The 21,845-nt window shown below is 40.5% G+C and overlaps 1 protein-coding gene across 2 annotated transcripts in view; it reads right to left on the bottom strand.

The window, feature by feature from the left end:
- Nucleotides 1-20,227, bottom strand: part of diaph3 (diaphanous-related formin 3) — a 287,316-nt gene extending 267,089 nt beyond the window's left edge. The window contains exons 1-2 of one of the 2 annotated variants that reach the window (XM_047808135.1): nt 19,998-20,227; nt 19,696-19,845 (exon numbers count right to left, since the gene is read on the bottom strand). In XM_047808135.1, the coding sequence (XP_047664091.1) occupies nt 19,696-19,836 (141 nt within the window). In that variant the 5' untranslated portion in view covers nt 19,837-19,845; nt 19,998-20,227. The remainder of the gene's footprint in view (nt 1-19,695; nt 19,846-19,997) is intronic. The other variant, XM_047808138.1, reaches the window with a different exon arrangement.
- Between the last annotated feature and the right edge of the window lie 1,618 nt (nt 20,228-21,845).

The raw sequence follows: 21,845 nt of genomic DNA, 5'->3' as shown, positions 1-21,845 counted from the left end.
TATTTTATTCATCTACTTTTATTTTTGCATATGTAAATCATTGTACATCTTGTATAAATTTATTTTATCACCTTTCCTTTCTATTTTGTTGCAATGGCGGTATAGTTGAGGGGCAAAAAGAGAAAAAAATAAAGAGGTAGACACGTTGAGGGACTGACAAAGAAATAAAGCCAATATATGCCAATAAAGGTCAAGGAAATGGAGGCAGAGACAGACAGAATATGTGAGTATGTGAGTGAGTGAGTGAGTGAGTGAGTGAGTGAGTGAGTGAGTGAGAAAGAAAGAAAAGAGAAGAAAGAAAGAAAGAAAAGAGAAGAAAGAAAGAAAAGAGAAGAAAGAACTCCTCCCTCCATCCCATCCCTCCCTCCTCTCCCCCTCCCCTCCCTTCCGCACTCCCTCCATCCCCCCTCCCTCCCTCCTCCCTCCCTCCACTCGCCTCCATCCCTCCCTACACTCCCCCCTCCCTCCTCCCTCCCGCCCCTCCTCCATTCCCTCCCTCCTCCCTCCTCCCCCCTCCCTCCCTCCCTCCCTCCCTCCCCTCCCTCACTCCCCTCCCTCCCTCCCTCCCTCCTCCCTCCCTCCCTCCTCCCTCCCTCCCTCCCTCCCCTCCCTCCCTCAGTCTCCCTCCTCCTTCCCTTACCTCTTCCCTTCCTTCCCTTCCACTTCCCTTCCTTCCTTCCCCATTCCTTCCCTGCCCTTCCCTTCCCCTACCTCCCTCCCCTCCCCCCTCCCCTCACCTCCCCTCCCCTCTCCCTCCCTCCCGCCCGCCCTCCCTCCCTCCTCCCTCCCTGCCCTCCCTCCCTGCCCTCCCTCACCTCCTCCCTCCCTCCCTCCCTCCCTCCCTCCCCATCTCCGCCCCTCTCCTTCCCTCTCCTCCCCTCTCCTCCTCCCCTCTCCTCCCGCTCCCTCCCTCCCTCCCTCCCCTCTCCTCCGCATCCCCACTCCCCCTCCGTCCTCCCTCCCTCCCTCCCCCTTCCTTTTGTATCTTCCTTCCCTCCCTCCTTCCCTCCTTCCCTCCCTCCATTTATTAAAGTTTATTTCTTTAAACTTACAAAACATTTAGATTGAGTTTTTTTCTTGAATTACGGTACATTATTTATGTGATCAGTCAGACAGGCTACTAACTACAGGAAGTCAAAATAAATAAAAGGATTGATTGTGTTGAGAGCAGGTTGTTCTTTCTGCACTGGAGCACAACATAGAAAAGGGCAGATTTCCCAGATGTCACTCGTCTCACTCACATGCATGCTAAACAACAGACATGTCCTTTAATGGACATGGAATGATTCACATCTGAAGCCTTATATTCAACAGTTGCCGAGTGTGTTTGTGTGCGTGTGTGTCTGTTTATGTGTGTGCGCTCATTCAAATATTGACCAAGATACATCGATGCTGCACACTTCTGCACGCACAGACACATCAATCGATAGACTTTAATTAGCATAAACGCACAAGAAAGAACACAAATGTCAACCTGTCTAATGAAGTGTGTGAGGTTAATATTTGTATTCTGTACAGTCAGACAGAGAAAGAACTACAGACAGGGGTTCTTTGGGGTTCTGTTCAGTGTCTACTACAAACTCCTTTCTGTATCCAGACCAGATTTCTTTTCTTTTCACTGCTATTGTATTGTGACCGCTGTAACGGCCATTCCAATAAAGGTCAAGGAAACAGAGAGCGAGAGAAAAATGTTTTATATATACAGAAAATTCTCAAACTAAGGTTTAGCGAGACAATGTTCTACACACATCTTGAACATCCAAAGAAAGAAAAAGACAGACAGACAGACAGAAAGAGAGACAGACAGACAGGCAGACAGACAGAAAGAGATAGACAGACAGACACACAGACATAAAGGCAGACAGAATGAAAGAGACAGACAGAAAGAAAGAAAGAAAGAAAGAAAGAAAGAAAGAAAGAAAGAAAGAAAGAAAGAAAGAAAGAAAGAAAGAAAGAAAGAAAGAAAGAAAGAAAGAAAAAGAAAGAAAGAAAGAAAGAGAGACAGACAAAGATTTTACTGTCTCACCAGAGACATGGAAAACCAGAAGGGGTGTGAAATAAAACAGCGTATAAATGTAACCCTCTCCCACTGAACTGACCCTAAATCACACTACAGTAATCTTTATTTCTCCTGAAAGTGGACGTGACTGCACTTTAAAGCTTTAAACCCCTGACTGTCGTAAGACTTTACATTTCTCCTTCTGCTGCCTCACCAAACACACAAGTTTTTAAGAAAGTTGATTAATGCTGTAACGACGCATAATTTTCACGTAAAATCTAGGTCATCGAACTGCGAACGTTTCAGAGTTACGTCCTTAATAAACAACAACAACAATAATAAACTGTCAAACTTTATTCATTTCCACAATTCAGGCCCTTGACAGTCAGAGTGGAGCACGAACAATGTGCCATCACATTCATACAAGAGCAACAAAGTTAAGAATTAAAAAGCCAGCCTGAGAATCAAGTCACAGACATCAGAGTTTGACAATTTGTCATTTGCTGCAAAAAACGGGGAGGAGAAATACAACAAATCACCATTTACAAAAAAGTCCCATGTCAAAGACACACATTTCTGTGGCACAAGTAAATGAGCATTGTTCCTTTGTGACATGAACGCTGTAACAGGAAATGCCTGGACTTCGGATTGACGACCAAATTACACCCATCTGTTGCGTCGGCGTGTAGTATTTGTGAAATGCTGTGATGGAAATATTGAAAATAATAACATAACTTATAATGTTTACAAAAGCTTCCCCGAAAAGAAAAGGCTCCCGTCGTCAGCTTTGGGGTTATTTAATATTCACCCTACACATCGCACACAAACATATCAAGCCCATTCCAGATGGCGTGCGTTATATAAAATCAGCCTGAATTTTCAATCTACATTTTCACAGGCTCGGTGAAAAAAAAAAAATGGCCGTACACACTGGGCTTATGGGAGGTTCCACCATGTGGCGCGTGCATGAGACCGACTTCATTAATAAGGTCAAAACAAAACCGACACCACAAAACAAACGTGTGGAGCTAGAGATCAATCAGCGAGCCTGTGTGGCAGAAATGCCCTTCATTAAATCCAAATGGGTCAAAAAAAGGCAACAAAACACAGTCATTAATGCTGGAACATGCAGCATGGGAAAGATGATTTATTTGGTGAAGAAAACACATTAAAAACGGTGGGAGAACAATCGTGCCACATTCATCATCCGTTTCAGGAGCACACGCCTGTTTGGTTTTACAAGCTTAAATTGTGAGTTCTCGTTTGTGTTCGTATTCCTTCCTCGAATTCCTGTTCCTGGAGTCGGCTTAAGAAAACCTAGGACGGGAAGGAACGTGATTGAAGAGTAAAAATGGGGAAGTCGTGGCCTAATGGTTAGAGAGTCTGACTCCTAACATGAAGGTTGTGGGTTCGAGTCTCAGGCCGGCCACGACTGAGGTGCCCTTGAGCAAGGCACCGAACCCCCCAACTGCTCCCCGGGCGCCGCAGCATAAATGGCTGCCCACTGCTCCGGGTGTGTGTTCATGGTGGGTGTGTGTTCACTGCTGTGTGTCTGTGTGTGTGTGTGTGTTCACGTGCGTGTGTGCACTTTGGATGGGTTAAATGCAGAGAGAACAAATTCTCAGTCTGGGTCACCGGACTAAGCCGTATGTCACGTCACTTTCACTAAAATCTACAATATTTGTTTAAACAGGTCACGTCTGAACACGACTCGGTATCATTACAAAATAGTCACGCAAAATGCGTATTTTAAAAAATAATTTGTTCCTCAACTTCTGGGTTGTAGAAGCAAGGTACAAGTGTCGCGTCAGGTCCAGATGTGAGCCGAACATCGTGTTGAGTCCACATAAATGCGTGAATTTACACACAGTTCAATCGTTGCCTTAATTTAGTCCGAAAATTAATTAGACCTTTAAATCAATCGACAGTTGCCTTAACTTCACAAGGACGAAGACAGACGTCGGGCTTAATATGCGGTCTGGGAGAGTAATATTTGTGTTCCGTTTAGGAACAGAAACAAAACCAGTCGGAGGACAAAAGACAAAAAGAGAGGAAAGATTTCTTTCTTTGTTTTGATTGCAAATTATATCAAGTCGAGACTGAAAAGTGTGTAAATACACATACAATGAATCGACTGGACGTGTTCATCAAAGCTGGTGGAAAAATTTAATTCCAGTCAGTCAGTATAGCGGATGAACAATGTGTCATTTTGTTCATGCACGAACGACACTATCAACGTTTTGTCTTTCACTGTAGTAAATGCGCATGCTTTCCATTTGCTCCATGGACACAAAAACAAAAACAAACAAACAAAAAAATCTATAATAAAGGTGACACACAAAGAAAATGGATCAAAAGCCACGCTACAGAGGGCACCGGGGCAGAAGAGTCACTTTTTTTAAATGAATTTTCTTAAAACAAAGAGGACTATTTGGCACAGACCGTTCCCAGCAGTCTACCTCTTGTCTTTCTTTACCCAACGTCTCACTGACGTTTTCTCAGCCTCCTACAATCACACCATCTGCAAAACCCACACGTCGCATGCAGATAAATCAGTACGACTCCCAATATCTGAAAGATTCAGATTAGAGTGTAAGCAAGGTAATTACGGAGATATCTTCACACGATTCCACAGCTGTAAAACACACACACACACACACACCCTGATGAATACTTCACATGATGGAAGCAATAGGTGGCTTCTTTTGCTTTCCATGTAGCCAACACATCTGTTGGAGATTGTTCTACCAGTTTTGATATTCTTCCCGATTATTAGGAAATCTGCCACAGCTGGACACGCAGACCCTGTTAATGTGGTGTAAGTCAGCCAGAAAAATCAAACAAGATCGATCTCACGCTGTAGGGAGCATTCAGAGATGCCTTGGCCTCTACCTACTAGAAATGCAAAGAAACAAAACAAGATTAGTCGTCGAGTTTCAGGGTCAGACAGTAGGAGGTGCTCATTAAAAGTGTGCAACGACAGAGGATGAATTCAGGTTCGCTAATGGGATCAGGATACTCCAAAGCGAGCGGTCATGCTTCACCTCGGCCCGTAGAGCACCGACCACCTACGGTTCATCCACCGACCCAGAGCAGACTAGTAGCTGAAGGCAGATATGATTTGCGGGGGTTCTTGTGTGTGAGAGACTGAAAATGGAGAATAGATTTTTTTTATTCCGTGGCTTGTATAAAGAAATAATCATATTCATGCATGCACCTTGAAGGTAGAAAAGGTTTGTTGGGTATGACCTCCATGTCAGGGAGGTGGTGATGAATCACACATATAAAAACAGAATCATAGAGAAGATCATAATGAGCATCCAGGTCTTTTCTGCTTTTCAACACACACACACACACACACACACACACACACACACACACGCAGGCTTGGATCATTAAACACCCTCAGCAACGGTGTCCGATACAACGGCTCTGTTTCAATACAACAGCCCCACAGCATTAAAGCCTATTAAAAGCACCTAGTGGTCGACAGCTCATTAGAAACACAGGCAGGATCCGCTCTGTACAAAATGACACCGGGTAATTCATACTGAACTTCATTAGGGTAAATACAACCAGCCACAGCACAGCCTGCACCAAAGGGGCAGTACAGCAGGTACACAGAGAGGCAAACAATGGCAATTTTACAAAAAGTAAACATCCTTTACATCCTTCTGCATGCAAAAATACCAAAAACTAAAAAAATGATCCGTATTTTGGTCTATAAAACAAGTCCGGTTCATAATCCGGATCCACATTGTACCCAAAGTCCTTCAGGAAAGCTAACATCAAGGAACAGGGATACAACAGAATAATGATCAATCCCACCAGCATAGGTACACGCGATGTTACTGAGAGGAATAATAACCACTGTGTTCAATGCGCTTGTGCGGTTTGTAAGGAATTACAGCACAGGGTGTGCAGTTATATGGAAATGATGCACCCTGGGGAAGTACAACTCGAAGTTAATTTATAAATGAACAAACACTGTACATTATAAAAGTGTAGCGTTACAAATAATGCTGTGAAACATCCAAGAGACGAGTTAGTTCCTAAATAACTGCATTAAATACTCATTCCCTCACCCCTATCCCCTCAAGAGAGAGTAAAAGTCCTCCTTCCTGAAGACTTTCCTGTGCTGGGAAACTTCACAAAGCTCCTATGACTATTCAAGTTTCCTCCTAACAACATCAAAGATAATTCTCCCAAATCTGTTTATTAGTAGTGTTAGATGATGAAATGAGTCTACAGTACAAGATTATGAGCGGTTACTATAGAAACAATAAGGGCATTAACGTGATCCGGTTGGACGTGTTACAGCCGGATCTACTCTCGAGCCGCGCTGTTATACAAAAATCACGCACACGCCTTCTGACTAATACGATTTGGGAATCGAAGTGTGCTGTGGAACAGAATGATTTTATTATTATCCCTACACGACATTCCACTGCCTTAATATCCAATGGTGCTTACTCTGATTATATTACCAGAACTACCAGCTACGTAGATGCTCAGTGGCTTTAAAACCATAAAATCGTTAACATTAGGTAATTATGCTTATTAGCGATGCCAGTGAAGGATTTGACCAAAAAAGCAGGTGATGGAGAGCAAAACTGAAAAAATCAACCATAAAAACATGAAATAATATTTGTAAAAGTATTGCATTTAAATGTAAGGATTAAATGTAACCTAGTGTTTTTGTTTATGTAATTTCAACTGACATTATTTCTCCTTCCTGTAATCTCAAACGTGAAATGCTTGTTTACCCGTCTTTATTTCTTTAGGCTATTGGTTCTGGGTGATTAAATCGTTTATCGTAATTATTTTTCAACCGGAAAAACAATCACACACTATTCAAGAGTTAACCAAACATGAACCGAATAGAACTGGTACAGAAGTCAGAATGAGAAAATAAAAGGCATGGCCTAGTGTTCGTATGAATGTACTGTATATTAGGATGTGGTACAAAAGGCCCATTTCATCCCGCTCACGTTTGTAATGGAAGGTTTATATTACAATCCTACAGAATTGATTGGTTCAATCTGCCAATGCAACACCTTCAACTCTTCATGTTCCTCAAACCATTCCCGAACTATTGTGAAAGAGGCCACAGCCGTAAGGGAATACTTCTTCCATGAAGGGATGTGCACGATCTCCGCGGTGATGTTTAGGTAGGTGATTTAATCCATGTCGAAGTCACATGCCCGGTTATCTCACGACCCTGTGCTTACGACCTAATATCTCTCAGCCCTCGACAGGTGAGAATCAACGTTATTCACTTCATCCACGAGTGGCCGTTATGTTTTGTTCCACCAGCGTACGTATGTAGTAGTGTATTATTTAAACTTTGAAAGTCATCTAGAATAATGAGCAGTTGTGGAACTCAAAAGACAGCAAAAATCTTTTAACCTTTAGAGGTTTTTCCAACATCATTCTGGGCGTCAGATCTAACCTTGAGTGTAGGCTACTTCCCTTTTTTAACATAAACTGAGAGGAGTGAGTGCTAAGCCCTTTGGATGGAAATGAGCTGGGCGTAGCAAAGTCCTTATTGAGCGCAAAATTAAATAAACTTTTTAATGAATAAATATCGTATGCTGGAACGCATTCGCCAATTCCCCACACTCTTTTACCGTTCCCCCATAGCACCTGTCTAATTAACACAACTTATCACTGTAATTAGCAACATTAGCCTGTTTCATGGGCATGCATTATTAATAATTATGTGTGTTTATTGGGTCACTGAGATCAGTCGTCTATCATAATAATCTTCGATAAAAGGTCATCGCCGTCAAAGTCGAATGTGGCAGACGGCTATATTTTCAGAGTCAAAATTTGTCAAATGTCAAGCATGGCAGTTAGTGTGTGAAATGTGAGACATCTAATGAATTTTAATTTACATGTCAAGGCATGCGAGATAATGGTCAACGTATCATGTCCCTCACGGGTCTTGGAGCAGCTCAAAGAACCAGCTAAGTTACAGTTAAACACATGATATTTTGGTACAATTAACATGTTTTCTGTTTTTCTCCCAAAAAACAGACAAAGACATCAGGATTCTAAATAATCAACAATGACTGTGGTTAGAAAATCCCAAATGACACCAAGCCCTATGAATCAATGCTGGGTATTTCAACAGAAAAAGCAGGTAGTGTGGATTGTTCAAGTGTAAAATAACAGCTTGAATACGAAAAGCTGGCAAACGAGCAAACAAAGCAAGGGTTGTGTTGAAACAAGCAGGGTTCTGAATGTAGTAAAAATAATAATAATAATAATAGTAATAATAAGTAAAATGTCACAGCAAAACAGATTTTGTTAGTTTGCAAAGCCCAAAAGCAGTCACAACATCTACAGTAAAAGACTGTGAGAATCTCCCAGACTCATTGTGTTAGGAAATATATATCATTTAATTCATGCCCTTCTTCTGGCGTTACCTTAAAGTTTACCCGACATACAAAAATGGGTAGAGAAAGCTGTAAAAAATACACAATACCTACAATAATTCACACCAAACAAACAGCTCAATTGTGTTCCTTTAATCATGTCCTGTTTCCCTGAAGTACCTCTGATTGTTTTTCACTTAACTGCACAATGAGGATAGAAAAAAAACTGAAGTGCCTGGTTTCATATCTTTAACAGGGGTGTGTAGACTTTTTATATCCCTTATACATAGACAGCACCCTCGCAACGGCATACGGCTACTCGGGATGTGGCACGGCATGCGAGAGCAATGTCATTCAGTAGACTGATATTGAAATGTTCGCAAGAGATCCATTTCAGCTATGCCGGTTATCTCTTTCTTGCCACGTTAATTGCACACTGATAACGTATCTTTCAATTATGGCCAATTCCATGACCGTTTTGAGCAAAGGGAAAGAGCTGCAACATGAGGCTTGCTCAAATTAATGAGGTGAACCAAGGACGTTAAGATTTGAATATGTAGGAAGAGTCAGCACAAAGGTGCAGACATATGAATGCCAAACAGATTCTTCAATCAGCCCTTTGTGAGGCGAGGACATTGAAGTCAACGGGACGATACCGTGGCGAATGCGAGGATCGCTAATCATTTTCACTGTAGTCCATTAAGCTTGATCACACCCACCTGCCACTGACAGTCTTAACCTTAGCCATCAGGACTGGAGTAGCAGCATGACCAGCGAGCTCTGGACAACCACATCAACAGCTGCTGGACTGCCATAACCTGCCTCAACACAGGAGCTCAGGACTAGAATCCCGCAGTGTGAGAAAGCTGGACATACATGACTGTTTGTGTATACGAGAGTAATATACAGTACGTGATTAAAAATATACAAATAATCAAGCAAATATACACAGATCCTAAAAACGTCCACTCTTAAGAAAGAGGTGATTTGTGCCCACCGCTGAGGAGAAATTGTTGTGGATCAGTAAGGGACACAAACCAAGAGCCCTGTGCATACCTTGCACCGCATTCCGGGTTGATCCGGTCAAAAGTCAATTAGAAATAATAAACAAAACAAACAGTTATGTAAAATCACATGATGACAAAGACGCTATGTGAACACATCCTTAGTAGCATCTTCGCTAAACATTTTCGGGTTGTGAATCAATTCCAACACAGAAGCGGTTTTCTCTCCCTTTGCTTCACAAATATGGCATGGATAACGTTTGTAACACCCAACAACACTGTCCTCCTGTCAATCATAGCAACACTAGCTAAAATGAAGCAGTTGATTAGCTACACATATCTTGAAGCAAGCATCATTACAGGATGTGTTACTGTAGCTGAACGGCCATGACCTTCGTTATGTGGCAGGTTTTTAGATAGAACCACACCATATGGCAAAAAGTTTACGGACACCTGACCGACAACATTTGTTCTTGAATATTCCATTCCAAAACTACAGCCATTAACATGGACGAGGCCCCACCACCGGTGCTATAACAGTTAAAGGCTATTTTCATGATTTTGTAATGTGAAGGCATGCAGTCAGTTCCATTTAATCCCAGTTAAGGTCAGAGTTCTGTACAGGACACTTCTGTGAAGGATCTCCTAGACCAATAAGACTGGTCTTATGCTGGAACACTTTTGGGCTTCTTAGTTCCAGACAAGAGAAGCTCTTCGTACAGCGTACAAATATATTTCAAATAATTGTCTGCTTTCAACTTTGTCGTTTGATTTTCGTGGAATTACCAAATATGGGTGTGATGGTCAGGGGTGCACATACTTTTTGCATACATTTTGTTTACACTAATCATAATGAGCTAAGCAGACAGAAGCTCTATGCAATAGCATGAGTTGGTCCTGATGGATCAGCATAAAAAATATTTAACATGCCAGATAGGGCTCAAGACACGGCTTAAAGAACAGGAGTGACGATCCTGCCTCCAGAGGAACCAGTTCCATATCTTCCTAGAAGAACAGAGCTGAGAAGACAGAGGGGCATCTCTGCAACAGATGTTTATGGCAGATCAGGCAAGCAAGTGTGGATATCATGATGACTGGATGTCAGAAACGAGATGGAAGCTGCATATGGGTGTAGTATAGATGAATAGATGCTAGTCAAGAGATTACCATAGTGTTGCTTTGCTCTTTAATTATATTAGATACCTGATGTGGTGTCAAAAACAGACACTAGTATTTGCAATCAAAATCAAACACAGAGTGATCAAGTGTATAACGAGCAGGAGAAGTTGCCGAGAACGGCAGAGTAAATAAACTTTCTATTAAAATATATAAGCAGTTAAATCTTGCAACTTGTCGACGTTTGTGAAGTCATTGCTTAGAGCCAATTCTCTGATCATTCGTAAATACACGTTTCAATGTGACGTCCCTCCTGAAATCATCTATATGACATTAATCATCTTATATGGACTAGTCTGTAGATCTGTGCCTGTCATGTAAACACATTTCTTTGCTTTGTAAGGAAACTTTACAGACAAAGTGAACTTTTTTCTTGCTGCCTAACTTGTTAACCGTAGGTTTATCTGTTTATCTGGCTTTAATCCGGCACCATGCAGGAGTCCGTGTCTGCACAGTGTGAGTCGCCTGCAGTGTCTGCTCTCTTTTATCCTGCAGCTACACGGCACGCTGTTCACACTGCTGGTGCTTGGTGGAACTGCTTTGAGCACTTGTACACAATTTTACTTTTTTATTTCTAAAGCTAACTGTGCTCGATTTTATGCTCGTCTCCTCGTTCATTTGCTACGGTTACAAATTAATACAGCCAATTGTTCGAATGAGACGATCGGGTTTTACTCACGTAGTCACATTTAAGTCAGATAAATGAGGGAACCTGTAACGGAGTAGAGGGAAGAAAATTACAGTAAAGACTGGAAAGTTTCAATCAACCTTTCAGGAGCACCACAATGAGTGGAATAAAGTGAAGATGTGGAGAGAAAAAGTGAAACGTAAAAAGCTTAAACATTCTCTACCTGCCTGTTTGTGTACCTCTGAGTTTGTCAGGAACACTGGCTATAATCCAGCATTTAGTTTTGCATCCAAAGTATGATGCGGTCCATCTTAAAGAATTGACTGGGCTGACACCGCGTCTCTACGGACTTCGCTAGGGTCATTGATAGAGGCAAAGGCAGGTCCAGGGCTGCATAGCAATTCACGCATCAAAGCAGTGATAGATAAAGCAGGGCTTGGGGTTAGGAATCAGGAAGAGAAACACCAGACTAAAAACACATCACTGTTTCTTTACAATGGCATCAGTATCACTGACACTGCAGCTTTGGAAATGTAAATTCACTTAAGGAGTGGAAATTCATTTACTGCTCAAGAATCTTCAACAAAGCGCATTTAAACTCCTGGTGCTGGTGGGTCTGTGTTGCCTACACATTAAAAAGACACTTTATGTTGTATTTTTCTTTGACACTCTCTCCCAACATATCATGTTAGAAAAGTCATAAACAAACTACTACTTTTTATACCTATTTTGCAGGCAACAAAATATGGAACACACCATAGCTCCTTTTTTGGGGTTATCTAATAAATACATGATGTTCAAACTACATGATGTGGCCAAAAGTTTGTGAATACATGACCTTCACACCCAGATATGTCTTCTGAACATCCCTTTCCAGATACAGTTCCCCTCGTAAAGGTGTTCAGTGGAACCCAACAAAATTCCTTTAAACTTTTTCCAGAAAAACTAGGTGATCGTTTTTGATGGATGCCAGATTGTAAAGACATGATGAGCCTGTTATCTTTAGGAAATTCCATTGCTGTGAAGTTTTAATATGCTCCAGTGCTAAAGTAAAAATAATAATAATAATAATAATAATAATAATAATAATAATAATAATAATAATAATAATAATAATAATAATGTCTTCTGAAGGTGAAAACTCAACCATGTCTGGAAATCAGTGTTCCAGCTTTCTGATGGTTGGCACTACAAAGGCAGTGGACCCATGAGCTCCAGATTCTGAAACATCCTTTTATAATATTTAACCTTTCTACTATATATATACATATACATATACATTATATATATATACATATACATATACATTATATATATATATATATATATATATACACACACACATACACATATATATACATTATATATATATATATATATATATATATATACACATACATATACACACACATACACACACACATACATATATATACACACACACATACATATATATATATAAAAATAAATAGTGTGTGTGTGTGTATATATATATATATATATATATATCTTTGGGGGATCTTAGAAGTGTGTTTATCCTACACGCACAGTCTACAAAGCCATTCTGTACAAATGTATGCTTCTTACTTAACAGTTAACACAGCATATGTGCGTGATGTTCAGGTGACCACAAACCTTCGGCCATACAGCATACAGCTAAACCACAAAACCTTCATCTGAATTTGCATTAGCACAGTAGGTAGCATTGGTGAGTCACATCTCCACCACAGTTTGATCCTGTGTGTCCTTGCAGTGTCATGTAAGTTTCCTCTGAGTTCTTTACATGCTAGTAGGTCAGGATATTCTAAACTATGTCTGTTTGTGGATGTGTTCATGTGCATGGATCCATATATTCATCCAGGGTGTATTCAACATCACAGCCAGGATGATGCACTTGCTGAAGTGTTCCAGCATCAGGAAGCTGGATATAACTACGTATTAGCTGAGACAGTTAAAAAGGTGCATAGTTGAGTAGGGTTCGGTATCAAAAGAAATTTTCCGGTTCCGATTCCGGTTCCAGTTCTGCCTTACGATTCCCAGTTCTGATTCCAATTCCATAATAAAAGAAATGCGAAAAATTCCATTTGTGTGTTTATTAATCACTCTTTAAATATTTTAAACAGAGCATTTCAATTCATATCAAATTAAATTTAAATAAATCCAACATCAAATTTAACATCCAGAATTACAACTTAGCAAAAAATGTCCAGCTGTGGAGAAAACCCTATCAGAGGGGGTAGATTTGCTTCATTGTTGTAGCTTTGGAAATGAATCCACAATTTAGACTTTTTTTTAGACAAGGTTTTTGTGTTTAACACAAAGCGAACCTCAGCACAGCAGCACGAGTGACTGATTTCTGTGGTAAACTGCGTTAATTTGGTTGCGTGACTGTAAACAGTAATATTCATGAGGTAAGACATGGCTATTTAAAGTGACCGCTCCCAGTACTTTGCCAGTCATCGGAACCGCGTTTGGGACCGAAACATCTCACTCTATATTCTCTTCTTCTGATCAGCTGAAATGCAATTTATTTTGAAAGAACAACAATAAAGTGTTGGCCTCCATATATCTACCTGCCCCCTTGTTACACAGACAGCTAAAGGTCTCTCTACTGACCTGAACAGCTATAAAAGCTCTGGGTTTTTCCAAAGTTCATTTCTGCCGGCTCTCAGGAGCAGTTCTCAGGAGCAGCTCTGACAAACAATAACAAGCCTTTTAGTCAGAGCTCCTTTACCTGTACAGCCAGTGATGGTACTGTAGCCCACAGCAATTTTACTCAGAAGATTTTTCTTCACAAAAACAAACTCTTCAGATTTTCTTCACTTTATATATTTTTTTTTTTTGTTTAAGCAAAAGCGCACAGTCTTTACGTGACTGCAAGATTGTCCAACGGTGATCAATCTGATTGGCAACACATAAGCGAATCTTAGCCTTGTACAAGAAAACAAAGGAAAATAAACAGTACATGAAACAAACTTAAATTATGTTGATCTGCTGTTATTTTAGTTTTCAGTATTGAGAACATCTGGTGATGGACAGATGTTCAAGTTGCCAGGTGTGTAAAACTGCTTAAAAACCTTAAAGTAAATTTTTAGGGCTTAATTAGTATAATGGACATATTGTAGAGATGGAAACCATCTGAAACAGTGACAGGCATCAACAAAGTTGAAGAACCATGCCAGCGCTGTCTGCGTAAACAAACCATGAAGATTACAGCGTTAGTCATAGAGACGGATCGTGCTGTGCTTCAGAGAATGTCTATAAACACGGCTTTACGTTATTACCACATGACGCATACACAAAATTTAAATATAGCTTATCGATCGAAGATAAAGCACAGCAAAGAAGTGTTTAAGGCACTTAATACTCAGAAAACGATTTTCTTTAGACCAGGAAGTAACAGTGGCAGCTGGTGGCAAAGAGCCATAGGAACTTAGGAAGTGCAGACGTAGCTGTTTCAAACACTGAGTGGCAGGAGCTAAATAAGAAAATTAGCTTTTATAGCCAAAAACCATAGCAGAAGAGAAAATAAAAGAGAAAATTGGACATAATTGCAGTGACCTTGATAGTTCCACTCTGTTTCTCTGGCATTGTTTTGTTTTGCGCTGTTTGGAAAGTCAGATCTTTTCATTTTGTTGAGTGCTCAAATGTTAACTGCACCATTAGGGCGGTCGGACATGTTGTGATAAACCATGGGTATTGCTGGCAGCTCCTGTAATTGCTTCTCCCGAATTGGTTCTGTTCAATAAGCACCATGGTGTCGTATTGCCTACCAATGAGGCAAGAACAGCTTCCATTTCGACCCCTCACCTCTACGAGCCCACATACACTCTCTGTTTCTCTAAGAGCAGGTTTCATCTCTGTTTCTTTTCTTTGCTCATGTCTCTGGGTTGTTTGCTTATTGCCCACCCTGCAGACAAACAGGCGCTAGACCTCAGGGCAAAAATAACAAAAACGTTAATGGCACGAAATTTAATCCACTGCAGAGTTCAAGGCACCTGAACTGATGATGGATAATTCATAAACTTTACCACACAGACTTGAGAGGCGGTGTTGAAATAACGGGAGAATCGGAGCTCTCTGCGTAATCACCCAGCTGTTTCTGTGCCAGATGTAGAAGGCCAGCAATAAAAGCGAGATATAAATTGTTTTTTTCTGCCTTCCCGAGGTCCTCATTCGATTTTTCTTCCACCTGAGCAACTCCTCGCTTGTCCATAAATGAGGAATCAATCTGCCACCATAATTGGTGGTAATGCCTCCCGTTTGGTTGACCCTCGGCGTGTTATGTTCCCCTGTCGGCACCATATTGTGGGCTTCGCTGAATCCATTTTTCTCTCTCTCTCGCACTTCTTCGTCCTCTAGTTCTGTCTCCATCTCTTATTGCAGCCAGATGGGATGTCTGTTTAAACATGGACAATGCATTCTAAAGTGTAGCCCTAAATGTCGGCCAACACGCTCCGACACCTGCTCTCGTAACTGCGCCTGATCGGCTAAACTGAGCGGTCTGACTCATTCGGTGCGGTTCGTTTGAACGCTGTCAAAGGTTTTTGCCGGTCTAACCTATGATTAACTTATTCTGCGGATGAGTTAAACAACCATGGACGACAAGGTTGACTTGCCTGCCAGCCAGTGCATGTAACATTCCCATTACAGCTCATTGTGTAGATCTACCAGTCTACCACAGGCAGCTCTGATCGGTATCCAAACACAGGTCTAATCATTTAAAAAGCAAGAAAGAAAAGAAACATTGCAGTTTCTTTAGTGTAGCCATAAATACACACACAAAATAAACGACACAAGCCAAGACTCTCGGTTCCATCTGGACAAGAAGGACTAAAAACTAAATAATCTTAAAAGATATAAAATAACCGCTTAAGTATTCTTTTTCTTCACTGTTGCTGTTTTCGCAGCAATTATTTTAGTTAAAAGGTGGGTTTTTGAAATTTGGGTTGACGAAGAACCTGTGTTTTGTTGTCTTGAATCCTTTTGAACTGGTAAACAAACAGCACACAGAAGCATCATTATATTGTATTACTACAAAAGCAGCATGCAGTGCATCCACCTCACATGGAGAGCAGAATTAAGGATGGGGTTTGGTGAAGATGTACTGGTGCCGAAATGATGTGGTTATGAAAGTAGGAGCAAAAAAATGTTCCTCTCAATAGAAATGAAGTCCCCCCTGCCCCCATGCTGCTGCCTGTTATACGGGTTTAAAGTGCCACCTAGTGCTCTTTGTGCACATTGCACTTCAAATTCAAAGCTGGGGGGTAATATTTAAATTTTAAAAAACTATTTAAAATAAGTAAAATACGCTCCACTTCCTGTTTTTTGTATTATTTTCCTTTTTTTGTATTCTTCACTAGCTTTAGAGTCAGGATGTCGTGCCACAGTATTTCACCACTTTAATTCATGTGAAAAAATCCTGAATGCATCAGGGCAGAATAAATGGAGTGCACTTGAGGTCTACACAAGGAAAAAAAGCATTCTTGATATTTTCTTGTGCATACTCTCAGTATGTGTCACTTTAATATATGGCAAATAATTTTTTTTTTCAGATCAGGACCTAATGCTCATGTCTGAACGATGCCTACAAGCTGTGATGCCTGGAACAAACACGAATTATGAATTTCAAAAGAACTTGGATATACACTCACCGGTCACTCTACACGTGTGTATCCATGTCAATCATGTTATAGCAGTGCCATTCATAAAATCACCAAGAGACAGGTCAAGAGCTTTTATACAGCTTCACATGGATGATCAGAAAATTGTAAACTACTGACTCTTGGTACAAGAAGGGCTGGTTTGAGTGTTTCAGAAACTGATGATCTCAGATATATAAATCATACAAATAACACAAAAGACTTAAATTCTACCTTTGTTGATCTAATGATGTGAGGATGACTTACAAATCTTTAGGGTTTGTTGTCTACTAGAAAAAAACTGGGGGAAACTGGGGGGGCCTCTTTAGCACAATTCAGCAAATGGAGCCAAATCTGGATGAAAATGTATTGGACAAATCTGTCCTTATTTGTTATCGTTTTAACATCTCTTATAATCCTTGCCTACGGCCGAGGTATAAGAGGTGAGCTGGTTTAACAGATGATTTAACTGAACGATATAATTCTATCAGTTTTGTTTGGACATATTGAAGATGACCTTCAAATTAAACTTGTCACATCTGTGGCTCTGGCTCAGAAAGTGTTCCACTGGGTTTGAAAAGAAAATGTCCTTCTAATTACACTGTATGAAATGAAAATGAGAAAGCATCTTGGGAATGTTCGCATATCTCCGGCTCACAATATCTATCTGAATCACAACATTTCTCTCCTTCCTGTTTCTTCTTTAAGGCGAGCGCATCCTCTGCCTCATTTTTTGTGTGTAATATCTCTCTCTAGATAGATAGATAGATAGATAGATAGATAGATAGATAGATAGATACACCAATACCGGTGAGTTTGTGTGTGTGTGTGTGTGTGTGTGTGTGTGTGTACATATATATATATATATATACATACATTATATATATATATATATATATATATATATATATATATATATATATATATATATATATATATATATATATATATATATATATATATAGAAACACCAATACCCGTGAGTTTGTAAATGACAGATGATTTTTTTTTTTTTGACCCCAAGGTATTTTATGAAAGTAAATAATCATCTGTGCAGGCCTGGATTTTACAGCACTAAGAGAATTTGCTTAAGCCCGAGGCAGAAAGATGGATGATGCATCAAGTTCTATGTAAATAGGAATAGTTGAAGTTTGACAAAGTTGCTGGAAAAGTCAAAGAACCAAGACCAAAAACCGGCAATATATAAGCAGCACATCAGTTTGTCCATGTGCATGATGTAAAGGTTACTGAGGCTCAACACCGTTTTCACAGGCACAGGAATCCAAGTGGATTAGTCCGTCTTATCCTTATCAGCTTTATCCTACGATTTAACCACTACACCTCCTCAGACTATTACAGCAGCTTGTCTCGTAGCACGATAAACACTTATTAAACCATCCAGATGTCCAGATGTTAAACGCTTCCTGAATAGTAGCACAAACCTTATAAATGCTTTAGAAGAGGCACGCCACCATGTACTTGGTCCGCATTTTTAAACGGGATATGAAATAAAATCAAAAGGAGCCGTTACAATAAAATGGAAAAAGTATAACTTAAAATATTAATTATTTCTTTAAATATTTCATTCAATGCACTGTAAATGAGACTTTCGTGACCAGCATTAATCTGTTAAATCTAATAGCCATGCCTACGTCCATGACGGTTTACTACGGAGCAAGTCACAACACCGTGTCATAGTTTATTTGCACATCGATGTGTTTTATTCCTCTTATACCATTATTTTTACACGTTGGTAAGAATATTTATTTTAAACGAACACCACACAATGTTTTATTGACTATTTACAAATTAATGTTGCTGAACATCCTGGAAACAAGTTAGTTGTAATATCTACCAGAAAGCACTGAATCCTTACAGAAATCTTCACCTTGTCACAAACTAAACATTTTCTCAACAAAAACAAAAACACAACACTACATGTAGATTCTGTAGATCACACACCAGACCCCATGAATGAGTTAATAACAGCATTATGATTGGTGATTCCTTATAGCACATGTTAATCTTTGTAAACTACACCTTGAGTATTTTTATTCCATGTTATTTATATACAGTATTACAAGAAATTGGAACATGCTATATTTAAAAAAAAGACGTACACTAAATGGGCACTACATAAGGTTTGTGGACATCTCATCATCACCTGGATCATGTCTAGTGTTTGCTCTGTGCAGGACACTCGACTTCTTCTTCTACTCCAACATTAACACACCATGTCTTCATGGAGCTCTGTGCTTTGTGCACAGGGACATTGTCATGATGGGACAGGGTTTGTGTCTCTCAGTTCCAATGAAGAGATTTTATATAATTGTGTGATTCTGACTTTGCAGAAACACAGTTTGGGTGCGATGTTCAGGTGTCCACAAACTTTCTGCTGAGTGGATCATGCATTCTCCGGAAAGCAACATGAGAACATGATATTAGAAAAAAGTAATCAACAGCTCGGGTTGCCAGGTCTTCAACTTTTCTGAGCTACTCTAAATTAAATTGCATTGAAATATTTCACTCTATAAAGTTTATATTCTATCAGAGATAAAACTGTGATCGATCAGACAACGAATAGCATCAGAGATCTTAAAACTGAGAAGTTTATTTTCATAAGAATTGTAAAATAAAGGACATCTACCTCAGGTCCTAAAGAGGAATATTTTAAGTTTTAGTATTAAGGTTTACGGCTAGTTTGTTTGGTCTTCATGGTGGGGGTTTTTTTTTTTTACCCCAATCTAGCAACACGTTCTTACCCGTTAGATATAGAACAGCCTATGTAGCATGTAGGGCTAACAGGAGCACGGATTGGGACGGAGCACAAACACTTTTATTTTGTTCTAAGACATAATATACTCACAAACTTGATCTTTTTGTCCGTGTCTTCGCTGCCCCAGGTGCCGTGCGGTGCTGGTGCAGCGCCACCGAAAGCCCTTTTCCGCTGCGGTTTGTTCTCTGTTCCCTGACTGGAGGAGTCACAGCGGCGCTGGTGGCCGTCCATCACGTCTAACTGTATAATAGCACAAATGTCAGCTGTATTCACTCTGTCACATTAACACCAAACTGTAGACATCACCTCAAGCCTTCAGCCCTCAGATGCTAACCGAGTTAGCTTACTGACAGCTAACCTAGCTTAGCTTATTTTAGCTTAGCGTCGTTTACCTCAGCTGTCGTTAATCCAACGTCTGGTTCCTGTATATACACCTAATATATACACGTAATATATACACGGATTTCACTTAACAGACACGTATTCGCTTACAAACAATGTAAAGTTGTAGCAGAGTCAAGTCTGTTTACTGAGGCAGAGAGACACTGAGGCAGAGAAAAAAATCAGCAACGTCTGAAAATCCCGCCGTGTTGCCTGACGATGACGCGGCTTGAACAGCCAATCAGAACCGTAACATTGTGAGTCGTGTGACGTAGACAGACACCGGAGGTATCTGATTGGTCTAAAGAGAAAGCGGGCGCCATGTTGTTTTAGGAGTAAATAGCGCCCATTTCTGTAGCAACCTGTAAAGAAGTGTAATAGGGGTGTGCAGTATTTTTGGTCATAAGCCTTGCATTACATGTACTGAGTATACAAATACTCTTCCTGCTACATATAGAGTATATTACACCACTAGAGGAATCTGTATAATATATTAAATACCAGTCTTAAACAAGGTTTTTTTCCCCAACCACAGCTCAGATTTTCCAAACATCCAAAAGTCCTCCAGAGACCCCAGAAGTCTATCAGAGAACCCAAAAGTCCTCCAGAGACCCCAGAAGTCTATCAGAGAACCCAAAAGTCCTCCAGAGACCCCAGAAGTCTATCAGAGAACCCAAAAGTCCTCCAGAGACCCCAAAAGTCTATCAGAGAACCCAAAAGTCCTCCAGAGACCCCAGAAGTCTATCAGAGAACCCAAAAGTCCTCCAGAGAACCCAAAAGTCTATCAGAGAACCCAAAAGTCCTCCAGAGACCCCAGAAGTCTATCAGAGAACCCAAAAGTCCTCCAGAGACCCCAAAAGTCTATCAGAGAACCCAAAAGTCCTCCAGAGACCCCAGAAGTCTATCAGAGAACCCAAAAGTCCTCCAGAGAACCCAGAAGTCTATCAGAGAACCCAAAAGTCCTCCAGAGACCCCAGAAGTCTATCAGAGAACCCAAAAGTCCTCCAGAGACCCCAGAAGTCTATCAGAGAACCCAAAAGTCCTCCAGAGACCCCAAAAGTCTATCAGAGAACCCAAAAGTCCTCCAGAGACCCCAGAAGTCTATCAGAGAACCCAAAAGTCCTCCAGAGAACCCAAAAGTCTATCAGAGAACCCAAAAGTCCTCCAGAGACCCCAGAAGTCTATCAGAGAACCCAAAAGTCCTCCAGAGACCCCAAAAGTCTATCAGAGAACCCAAAAGTCCTCCAGAGAACCCAAAAGTCTATCAGAGAACCCAAAAGCCCTCCAGAGAACCCAAAAGTCCTTCAGAGAACCCAAAAGTCCTTCAGAGAACCCAAAGACAGATTTATTTCCCTCAGTAAGCCGGCTAAACGACTGAATTCTTGGGCTTCTTTGTAGGGATGCCGTAGTTTGAAGTCTACCAAAGAACGCTTTTCTGTCAGCTCTAATCTGGCACATGACAGACCGTGCAATCCAGAGTTACTGAGCACTTCACAAATGGAGATGATTTCTGCTTTTCTGCTATTGGCAACAGGTTCTCCTCAATTTATAAAATGTGTTTAATCAAATACAATGGAATCCTTTCACAACTTCATTTCTAATGATGACAGGACACTAAAATGTCACGTGCTCTTCACAGCAATAATAGCTTAGAGATGTGATATGATACTGCAATCCAGCAATCCTTTTACACCAAGGCCTTGTACTGTCCTGATGAGTGTTTAATTTAATCACTACACCAGAACACGAAGGTGAATAGAAACAGGTTGAGGTTTTGACTAAGTCTAAAGTTCTCCCTGTCTGTATGGGTTATATTTTGAACGATATCAGCATAGATAGTCTTGGGTATGCAGGTATTT

Source organism: Tachysurus fulvidraco, chromosome 2 (genome assembly GCF_022655615.1).
Source record: "Tachysurus fulvidraco isolate hzauxx_2018 chromosome 2, HZAU_PFXX_2.0, whole genome shotgun sequence".
NCBI lineage: Eukaryota > Metazoa > Chordata > Actinopteri > Siluriformes > Bagridae > Tachysurus > Tachysurus fulvidraco.
Note: the sequence above shows the minus strand (reverse complement) of the source record. Positions and strands in the feature narration are given on the sequence as shown.